Raw genomic sequence first — 10,419 nt, 5'->3', positions numbered from 1 at the left:
AGTGGTGATTCCAGGATTTTCTGAAATGCTGGTTAAAGCTGTCTTCAGAGAATCATTAAGCTTTACTTGCCATGTAACAGTAAAAAAAAAAATCCACATAATTTTGATCAAAAGGGAGGGAGCTAGAACCCCTTGAGCATTAAATAAAATCAGTATGTAAGGCTCAGTTAGATAACTGAAAGCAGTAAATGAGTGGAATTCATCTATAAAATGAGGGCATTTGCATAAAATGTCTCTGACTGTTAAAATATTTGGTGTCGCAGTTCTTTCACATGGGAAAGGGGGAGGTACTATATTGGTGTGTATGAATATAAAGAAAATTTAAATCTTAAGCTATTACAGCAGTAAACTGAAGTAATAAGAAAATAAACATCTTTATTCATTAGTCTTGAAATACAGCAATGATGAAGTTAACAAATTATATGGCTTTGTTTATCAGGTGGGTACCGAGATGAGGGTAGGTGACAGTTGCCTGTGATAAAACTACGGACAACTCATGAAGGTTACCATTATGGACATCGACCATCCACGCTGTATAGGAAGGACTCCTCACGCTCTGAAAATGAAAGAAAAAGAAAAAAGCATATTTAGTGATAATAAAAATAAAATGTTGGTATTAATAGAGATTGCTGAAATTTTAAATGGAGAAATCAAAGCAAACACTTCTGCTGATGGTTGCAAGTTTCAGCTTTATGAATAGAGTAGAAGTTATAAAATTAATTACTTGTAACACTCTGAGATTGACTAACTACAACTGCTCATGAAAGGGGTTTTAGATATCCTTCCAGTCATCAATGGGAATTAAACCCAAACTTTTCAAAGGGTAGAAGATAGTGAAGTATTGTGGCGACTAAGCTGCCACAGAGAACACACTTAATGATTCCAAAAATTGATACAATTGTTTTACAGTTAATTTCTTAATGGATACAGCTATTGTAGGAAGCACTTTAAATTAAAAAAAAAAAAAAAAAAATTCAATTCATATTAGCATTAGCATTAGTAGAGGCATATGATGCAAGAAAGCAAGCTTATTCAGCATCAGCCAAAAAAAAAAAAAAAAAAAAACCCCCACTCCCATTTCACCCCTCCGTTCATTCGAAATACCTGTCCAGTTGAGCTTTAAATTTGTTTAGGCTATCAACTTCAACAACAAGTGATGGAAGTCGGTTCCACCAACCAACCACCTGCTGGCCAAAGGCAAATTTCCGCACATCTATCCGACATCCGTCCTTCCTCAATTTGAATTTATGCCCTCTGAGGTGATTATTCTGAGCAAGATGAAGAATCCCATTGGCATTGAGCATGCTCAAACCATTCAAAGCCTTATACACCTCTATCAGATCACCTCGCCGGTGCCTAGTCTCCAGACTCTGTAATTTGCAAAACTTAAGCCTTTCTTCTTAAGAGCAACCCTTTGTTCCATTCACTAATCTTGTTGCCCTTCTCTGTACCCGTTCCAGCAGCTCTACATCCTTCTTGAAATGAGGCCTCCAGACCTGTATACAGTACTCAAGATGTGGCCTAACCATTGCCTTATACAAGGGAATAATCACCTCCTTATCCCTGCTAGAAAAATTCCTGTATATCATTGACAAGACACCATGAGCTACTCTTACAGCTCGTCTGCACTGCTCAGAGAACTTCATATCTGCCTGCACAATTACCCCAGGTCCTTTTCATTCTCCACCACTGTCAGTGTAGTACCGCAGAGTTGATACGTTGCTCTGGGGTTACTGTTTCCCATATGTAATACTTTACATTTGTCAATGTTAAACTTCATTTGCCACCTCTCAGCCCATCTGTTCAACCTTTCCAGATCCTGTTGCAGCAGCATAGCGTCAGTAGTGTCTTTAACAACCCTGCCAACCTTTGTATCATCTGCAAACTTGGATATTAAACTTGATATCCCATCATCAATATCATTCATAAACACCGAAAACAACAACGGACCCAACACTGAACCCTGAGGAACTCCACTAATAACATTACTCCACGTTGAGCAGTGTCCATTGATTATCACTCTCTGTCTTCTGCCACTCAACCATCCCCTTATCCATAGCAGCAATTGTCCCCAATGCCACACTGTTCCAATTTGTGCAGTAGTCTTCCATGTGCAACAGTATCAAAAGCCTTTCTAAGATCCAAATATATAATATCAAAGTTATTCCCTGCATCCAGTTCTTTTGTGACTACATCATTGCATATATATATGCAATAATTTGAAAATAATAAAAAATAAATAATGGAATATCAATCTGATCACAAGAAAATTTATGTGACTATGAAATATGCATATATAAACTAATCAGATTAATGTGCAGAGAAGAAAAATGTGGGGGATATTATAGATTAGCAGGGGACAAGAAGTCTTACAGCACAACTATTCTACAATCAGGTCACTAAAAAGGAAAGTTCTGATTTAGTCGAGATGTTCACTAAGTGCTGAAATGCTTGTGTATTTGTTAGTGTTTATTTTTTTGGTATTATTTCATTTATGAGTATATTTCCATATGCATTTGTCTACAACTTCTATATTATTTGGGCTGTTATTGATTATGCAAACCTAATCCATTAATGAATCTCACGTAATGGTAAAGTTTAATGTTAAAATGAACATAATTTTGATGTAGTTCTTAAACGATTTTACTTCGAATTCTATTATTTTCTTACCGAATTTTCACATTAACCAAGTGAAACTATGTAAATACATTTAGGCTGTGTGTGTGTGTGTGTGTGTATGATATTGTAATTTAAAGATGTAATTTTAATATGGTCTAGTACAGGAGGAGGTCCACGGGGGTGACACCATGAGTTACCACACTGGGTGATACCAACCCTATTGACACCACTTAAAGAGGTGGAGAACGAAAGAGACTTGGGAATATTTATACAGTTGGACATGAAGTTCTCCAAGTATTGTACACAGGCTACTGGAAGAGCCCATGGAGTTTTGTGAACGATATACTTTGTTCTTGTTTTCACTAACATTGTTTATAATAAAAAATTCTCTCTCTTTTACACACACACACACACACACACACACACACACACACACACACACACACACACACACACACACACACACACACACACACACACACACACACACACACACACACACACAGTGGTGTCTAGGATATTCCAAGAAACAGTATTTGGAATTTAAGTTATATCCAAAATCTATTTCTCACATATTTATCTCTTTAATTGGGTTTTTAACAAATAGGTTCGTTTTTAACATTCGATAAGTTAAAATCTTATGTTTCAATAATAACTATTTTGTTCCATACTTTTCCACCAAATACCTGGTTAGGTAGTCTTTGCAATAAAGATTCAATGAGCTATAACTCTGATGATCACTTTAGTGCAGAAATTCCCAAACTTTGCACTACTGGATATTTTAAATTTCTGAAGGAAACACATCAATATTCGACATCTGTCGGCCACTGCATGAACTACTAGTTTGAGGTAGTTCGCAGTTTCAACATTACTTATTAAGTTTTTTGGACCTAACTACTTAATAATGGAACTGGTAGGTATTTCTTTTCACCTAGGGGTGCCATGAAAAAATTACTGACACACTAAGGGTGCTGTTAACTGAGAAAGTTTGGGAACCTCAGCTTTAGTGCATATATTGAAAGGCTTTTGATACTGTTGTACATGGAAGACTGCTGAACAAATTGGAGCAGTGTGGCAATGGAGGCAAATTGCTGCTATGAATAAAGGGATGGTTGAGTGAGAGAAGATAGTGGTGAAATTTGCGGAAATGTGCGGAAATTTGCCTTTAGCCAGCGGGCAGTTGGTTTGTGGAATAGACTTCCATCACTTGTTGTTGTTGAAGTTGATAGCCTAAACAAATTTAAGGCTCAGCTGGACAGGTATTTCGAATGAACGGAGGGGTGAAATGGGAGCAGTGGTTGTGTTTGTTTTTTTTTTTTTTTTTTTGGCTGATGCTGAATAAGCTAGCTTTCTTGCATCTATGCCTCTACTAATGCTAATGCTAAGGCAATGGTCAGGCTGTACCTTGAGTACTGTGTACAGGTCTGGAGGCCTCATTTTAGGAAGGATGTAGATTTGCTTGAGCGTGTACAGAGAAGGGCAACAAGATTGGTGAGGGGAATGAAGGGATCCTCTTACCAAGAGAGGCTTAAGTTCTGCAAATTGCAGTGGCTGGAGACTAGGCACCTGCATGGTGATCTGATTGAGGTGTATAAGCCTTGAATGGGTTGAGCACGCTGAATTCTGATGAGATCCTTCCACTTGTGCGCCTCCATAGCCAGGTGGGAAGGAGCAGCAGTGCATAGCACACGCTTCTCGATTAGACTGGGGTTCGAGCCTGTCACCACCAAATAAGGAGGATGTGGAAAGGTCAGGGAATGACCACCACATATTCCTGGAGCAATATGGTCTTAGTTGTTAATGCTCCTAAAAACTATATAACAAACAAACAAACAAACCTTCCACTTGTTCAGATTACGAATCTAAGGGGGCATAAATTCAAGTGCAGAAATTTGCCTTTAGCCAGCGGGTGGTTAATTGCTGGATCAAACTTCCATCTGTCGTTGTGGAAATTGATAGGTTAAATAAATTTAAGGAAGAACTGGACAGGCATTTGGAGGGAATGGTGTGTTTTTTTTTTGTTTTTTTTTGGCTGATACTGCATAAGCTCATACACTTGCTTTCTTGCATCACATGCCACTACTACTACTATATCTTGGGATATTATCTGTTGAATATAAGATGGGGTTGTTTTATACTTTCCCTCCAGTTTCTTATCATCTTGTTGAGTAATGTATGTACACAAGATAAAATCAGTTGTAAATGGCAATCTCTGGATATCACTCTGAAGATTTATAGGATATATTGGTGAGGTGTGATTGAATTCATATGTGACCATTTCAGTTAATAGTGATATACATGCAGAATACTCACCTCTCTCATAATAGTCATACACTCGGACAGTGGAGGGCTTTATATCCTCCACTTCCAACTCCTCTTCCACAAGAAAATCAAAACACTTCTCTTCATTTGATAGCTGCAAAAAATAAATAAATATATAAAAACTACTGTTCTTTCTACATATTATCAGCTAATGCAAAATGTGGGTTGTTTATTGGTTTTAAAGAGCATTAGGAATTCTTTAGAGAAGGGGATGCAAAATACTTATTCAGTTTGTCGGAAACCTTGACAGACTTGAATAATGAATGATTCTGTGGTAACTGAGTGGAAAGCGGAGGATGGGACATATCTCATCTTCCCAGAATATCTTGGGAGGATGGGATATGCCCATTATCTTAGCCCACAATGTTATAGTCAGGTGTGTGTGTGTGTGTGTGTGTGTGTGTGTGTGTGTGTGTGTGTGTGTGTGTGTGTGTGTGTGTGTGTGTGTGTGTGTGTGTGTGTGTTTACAAGCGAATTCGCATGTTGTTTGGGCTAAAAAGTGTGGAATGACTCTTAGATGGAACCTTATTTCTTCTTGGGATCGGCTAACTACAATCTTATTTAAGAATTCCTCCAGTTTTCGATAGGAACTGTCAGAGACGATGCAGAATGTGACAGAAATATAAACCTTTGCCAATAAGTAATTCTCCTCAAGAACTGCTTGTACTGAACTGCAATAAAATTATATTCAAGGCTTTATATTTCTGCATCCTTATTCAGCTTAGAGAATGCCTTATTTCTGGACTTGAAAAGCAATTTCTGTGTCAGCATATATTTTTTTTACAATAAGACACCGAAATGCATTTAATACTATTAGGCTGTTAACATAGCAAAGGTTTAGTTTAAAATCCTGTAAATGACTTAGTAATTCATTTAAAGCCTTTTCAGACAGGACTGAGTTGGCTCTTTTCAGGTTTTAAGTATAAGGTTTTCCCTTAATTATTCCAGCAATTGCCACCCCACAAACTGAAAAAAAAAACAAAAAAAAAAAAAACAGATTTTGTGTTTGTCATTTTCTGCAGAAAATCCACTGGCATTTCCAGGCATGAGTTGCTGATAAGGCAACTCAATACAATCCATCCCATTGACTATAATTCCAATCATACAATGTGGAGATGATGAGGAAATTTATTTAGATATAATTGTAGAGTAATCCTTTTTGAAAAGCACCAATTCCACTGAAGGAATGATATAGGATGTAGAAAAAATGGTAGAGCATGTTGTTATTGTTTGTTTTTGCATAAAAGAAGTAAAGCCATAAGTGTATTTTGTGTAAATTGATGTATTTTATATTCAGACTACATACATGCCTCTTCTGTTTTAATTGAAAGTTTATTCACACCTGTTTAATGCAACTGAAGAAGCAGAACCTTTAAGATTTCACATCAGTACGCATTGTCAAGTAAAAATTATTGGTAGTCATGGCCTAACTTTTTGATAAATAGGTTTTTGGTGCCCGTGGCAAATTTGTGGCTACTCGCCTTTTTTTCGATAATTGGTAAAATCATAATAAATAATAATAATTATAGTCGGGCCTCTGTTTAAAGAACTTCTTCATAGTGAATTTTTTTGAATTCCTCTGAAATTACATTTAAAATGGTGTCTGTAGAATGAAGGAAAATATTTCATAATAATGATGGTATATCAAGCTTAATGTCCAAGTTTGCAGACGATACGAAGGTTGGCAGGGTTGTCAAGGACACTACTGACACTATGCTGCTGCAACAGGATCTGGAAAGGTTGAGCAGATGGGCTGAGAGGTGGCAAATGAAGTTTAACATAGACAAATGTAAAGTACTACATATGGGAAACAGCAACCCCAGAGCAATGTATCAACTCTGTGGTACTACACTAACAGTGGTAGAGAATGAAAGGGACCTGGGGGTGGTTGTGCAGGCAGATATGACGTTCTCTGAGCAGTGCAGATGGGCTGCAAGAGTAGCTCATGGTGTATTATCAATGATATACAGGAATTTTTCTAGCAGGGATAAGGAGGTGATTATTCCCTTGTATAAGGCAATGGTCAGGCCACACCTAGAGTACTGTATACAGGTCTGGAGGCCTCATTTCAAGAAGGATGTAGAGCTGCTGGAATGAGTACAGAGAAGGGCAACAAGATTAGTGAATGGAACAAAGGGGTGCTCTTACGAAGAAAGGCTTCAGTTTGGCAAATTACAGTGTCTGGAAACTAGGCACCAGCGAGGTGATCTGATAGAGGTGTATAAAGCGTTGAATGGTTTGAGCATGTCAATGCCGATGGGATTCTTCCTCTTGCTCAGAATAATCACCTGACAGGGCATAAATTCAAATTGAAGAAAGACAGATGTAGGATAGATGTGCGGAAATTTGCCTTTAGCCAGCGGGTGGTTGGTTGGTGGAACAGACTTCCATCCCTTGTCATGGAAGTTGATAGCCTAAATAAGTTTAAGGCTCAGCTGGACAGATATTTTGAATGAACAGAGGGATGAAGTGGAAGTGGTTTTTTTTTTTTTTTTTTTTTTGGCTGATGCTGCATAAGCTTGCTTTCTTGCATCAAATGCCTCTACTAATGCTAATGCTAAAAATGTTTATACTAAAAAAAGGTTTTAGGGCTGAATGCTTCAGACTATGGAAAATTCACTAATCAAACAAGTTAGTGCATAGCATCATTTTATTTCATGGTAAATCACAGAAGTATGTAAAATGGCATCATTTTTGTTATATCTGATATTGTGAATGCCTTCACAATGAGTTGCCCTGATATTGCACTACTTTGAATAAGCAACGCTTCACCAGTGGAGAAGACAAATTTTTCTCCACTACTGTTCTTTTTTTCTCCATTTCCATTAGTCTTCTCCACTGGCAAAGCATTGCTTATTCAAGGTAGTGCAATATCAGGGTGACTTGTGAAGGCATTCACAATATAAGATGTAACAAAAATGATTCCATTTCACCCACTTTGGTGATTTACTACGAACTAAAATGATGCTATGAATGTAACTTGTTCGATTACCAAACCATTTATATAATTTAATATTTTTATAATATAAAAATAAAGAATTTCTGTATTTGAAAAATGTATTAAGTAGGAAAACATCATTATAATAATACACTGTGTATTCTTTATCATGACCTTTTTATGCGGGAAAGCTTTTTAACTGGGAAACTTCTTATGAGGGAAAATAATACATTACAATATATAGAGTTGCTAATGGGAATTAAGAAACCAAATCTAGTACAATACCCTACACAGAGTATCGTACTGTGTAGAATACAATACTCTGTATAAGGAAAGGGTGTGTGTGTTGTTCTTCTGGCCCCTTAGGCAGGGAGCCTGCCGAGAGCCGCCAACGCTCCCAGTTTCCATCACTGTCTGAGGAGGCAGACCAGAACACAAATAGGAGAGAATAGCTCTGGTGGAGTCAACCCTGGGGTAGTCTAAGCATCCAATAAAAGCCCAGAGGGAAAAAAATTCTATCTATTCTATATCTTTTCTATATTGAATAGATATAGAATAGATTTTTCTATAGAAAAATCTATTCTGTATTTTTTTTACATTTAAAATTTTTTAATGTTTTCTTACATTTTAGGTTTTGTAATTTTTTCTTACATTTTATAGACAACGTATTTTATATTTTTTCCTTTTACAATGTTTTTTTTTTTTTTTTGGTTTGTTCATTCATCCAACATCTCTTTCACACTGGGGGGGGGTTTGCAGTCAATATGATAAATGTAATATATCAATAATGAAGACATTTAATCTAGCCTATATGAAAGTGTAACTACTTAAAATAATTGGTCAAAATAATAGACAGTCACACATTTATGTGACCTTAATATATGAGGTAAAAGTTCCTTTTATGCCGAATATTATTACTTGTGTTCTTTCAGTCAGTTTATTTGATTAGTGTCAGTCAGTCATTCTCTCATATACTTATTTTCACTCAAGCACTTCCACATTCATCCAGTAATGCACACAGTCATTTATTCATCCACATTCATTTGTTCACTCAGTGAACTCAGTTTCCCATTCACCACAACACTCAGCCATTCTCATTCACACATATTCAGTCATTCACATTTCCTACAACATTTTAATCTTTCACATTGACCGCAACTGCTTAGTCATCCACATTTAACCCACTAGCCACTCACATTCACCAGAACATTCAGCCACTCACATTCACCACCACGTCCAGTCTGTGACATTCACCACAGCATTCAGGTAATCACATTCATTGCATCATTCAGTCCCTTACATTCATCACAACAATCAATCAATCACTTGCATACACGAAAAATACTCAGACTTTCAAATCATTAACTCACAGCCATGCATCTCACTTCTTGGCATTTATATCACTTATTTCCTAGCATTTATACTGCTCATTCACACAAATTACAACAGTGACTCTCAGCTTACTGTTATTCTTCAGCTGAGAGGTAGCCTAGGCTGCAGGCACCATTTAGCCTCCTGGTGGTCCTATTGGTTATTTGGTCAATTTAGGTATGTTTATCCAAGTCGGGTTTTAGGATGTGCTATGATGGAGGCAGTACTAGCCTACCCTTATTTCCATAAGAAAGCCGGGTGGTTTGACTTAGTTAATGAGCTATGGATTTGGTAAAGGCACTGGTTGCAGTGCCTGTCTTTGGAAGTCTCTCCTGATTTCAAATGCTTTTTGTGCAAGGTTGGTGAAGTCCTTATAAAGGCTCTTCTCCATTATAGATAGGTGTTCTTGGCTCCTAGGAGGGGGACCAATTTCTGTAATAAGCTGGTTTCTTTTGTTTTCATATATTATACAGTTGTACGTGACATGCGGCCAATCCTCACTTTCACCACAGGTACATTGTGGGTCATCAATCAGTCCTGAGGAAGCCACTTTGGCATTCAGAGATCCTATAACTTTGATATTATATACTTGGATCTTAGAAAGGCTTTTGATACTGTTGCACATGGAAGATTGCTACACAAATTGGAGCAGTGTGACATTGGAGGCAAATTGCTGCTATGGATAAAGGGGTGGTTGAGGGGGAGAAGACAGAGAGTGGTAATCAATGGACACTGCTCATCGTGGACTAATGTTATTAGTGGAGTCCCTCAGGGCTCAGTGTTGGGTCCATTATTGTTTTCTGTATTTATAAATGATATTGATGATGGTATATCAAGCTTAATGTCCAAGTTTGCAGATGATACAAAGGTTGGCAGGGTTGTCAAGGGCACTACTGACACTATGCTGCTGCAACAGGATCTGGAAAGGTTGAGCAGATGGGCTGAGAGGTGGCAAATGAAGTTTAACATTGACAAATGTAAAGTACTACACATGGGAAACAGCAACCCCAGAGCAACGTATCAACTCTGTGGTACTACACTGACAGTGGTAGAGAATGAAAGGGACTTGGGGGTGGTTGTGCAGGCAGATATGAAGTTCTCTGAGCAGTGCAGACGGGCGGCAAGAGTAGCTCATGGAGTATTGTCAATGATATACAGGAATTTTTCCA

At 37.5% G+C, this 10,419-nt stretch overlaps 1 protein-coding gene across 2 annotated transcripts in view; it reads right to left on the bottom strand.

Annotated features, from left to right (window-relative positions):
* Positions 1–355: 355 nt before the first annotated feature.
* The window catches only part of LOC150090485 (murinoglobulin-1-like), a 257,749-nt gene continuing 247,685 nt past the window's right edge, over positions 356–10,419 (bottom strand). For both annotated transcript variants that reach the window (XM_090371163.1, XM_090371172.1), the window contains exons 32-33: positions 4,933–5,035; positions 356–556 (exon numbers count right to left, since the gene is read on the bottom strand). In XM_090371163.1, coding sequence (XP_090227289.1) covers positions 510–556; positions 4,933–5,035 — 150 coding nt within the window. In that variant the 3' untranslated portion in view covers positions 356–509. The remainder of the gene's footprint in view (positions 557–4,932; positions 5,036–10,419) is intronic.

This window comes from Mastigoproctus giganteus, chromosome 1, assembly GCF_048544385.1.
Source record: "Mastigoproctus giganteus isolate SK-2022 chromosome 1, ASM4854438v1, whole genome shotgun sequence".
NCBI classification, from domain to species: domain Eukaryota; kingdom Metazoa; phylum Arthropoda; class Arachnida; order Uropygi; family Thelyphonidae; genus Mastigoproctus; species Mastigoproctus giganteus.
This window is presented reverse-complemented; position numbering and strand designations above follow the sequence as displayed.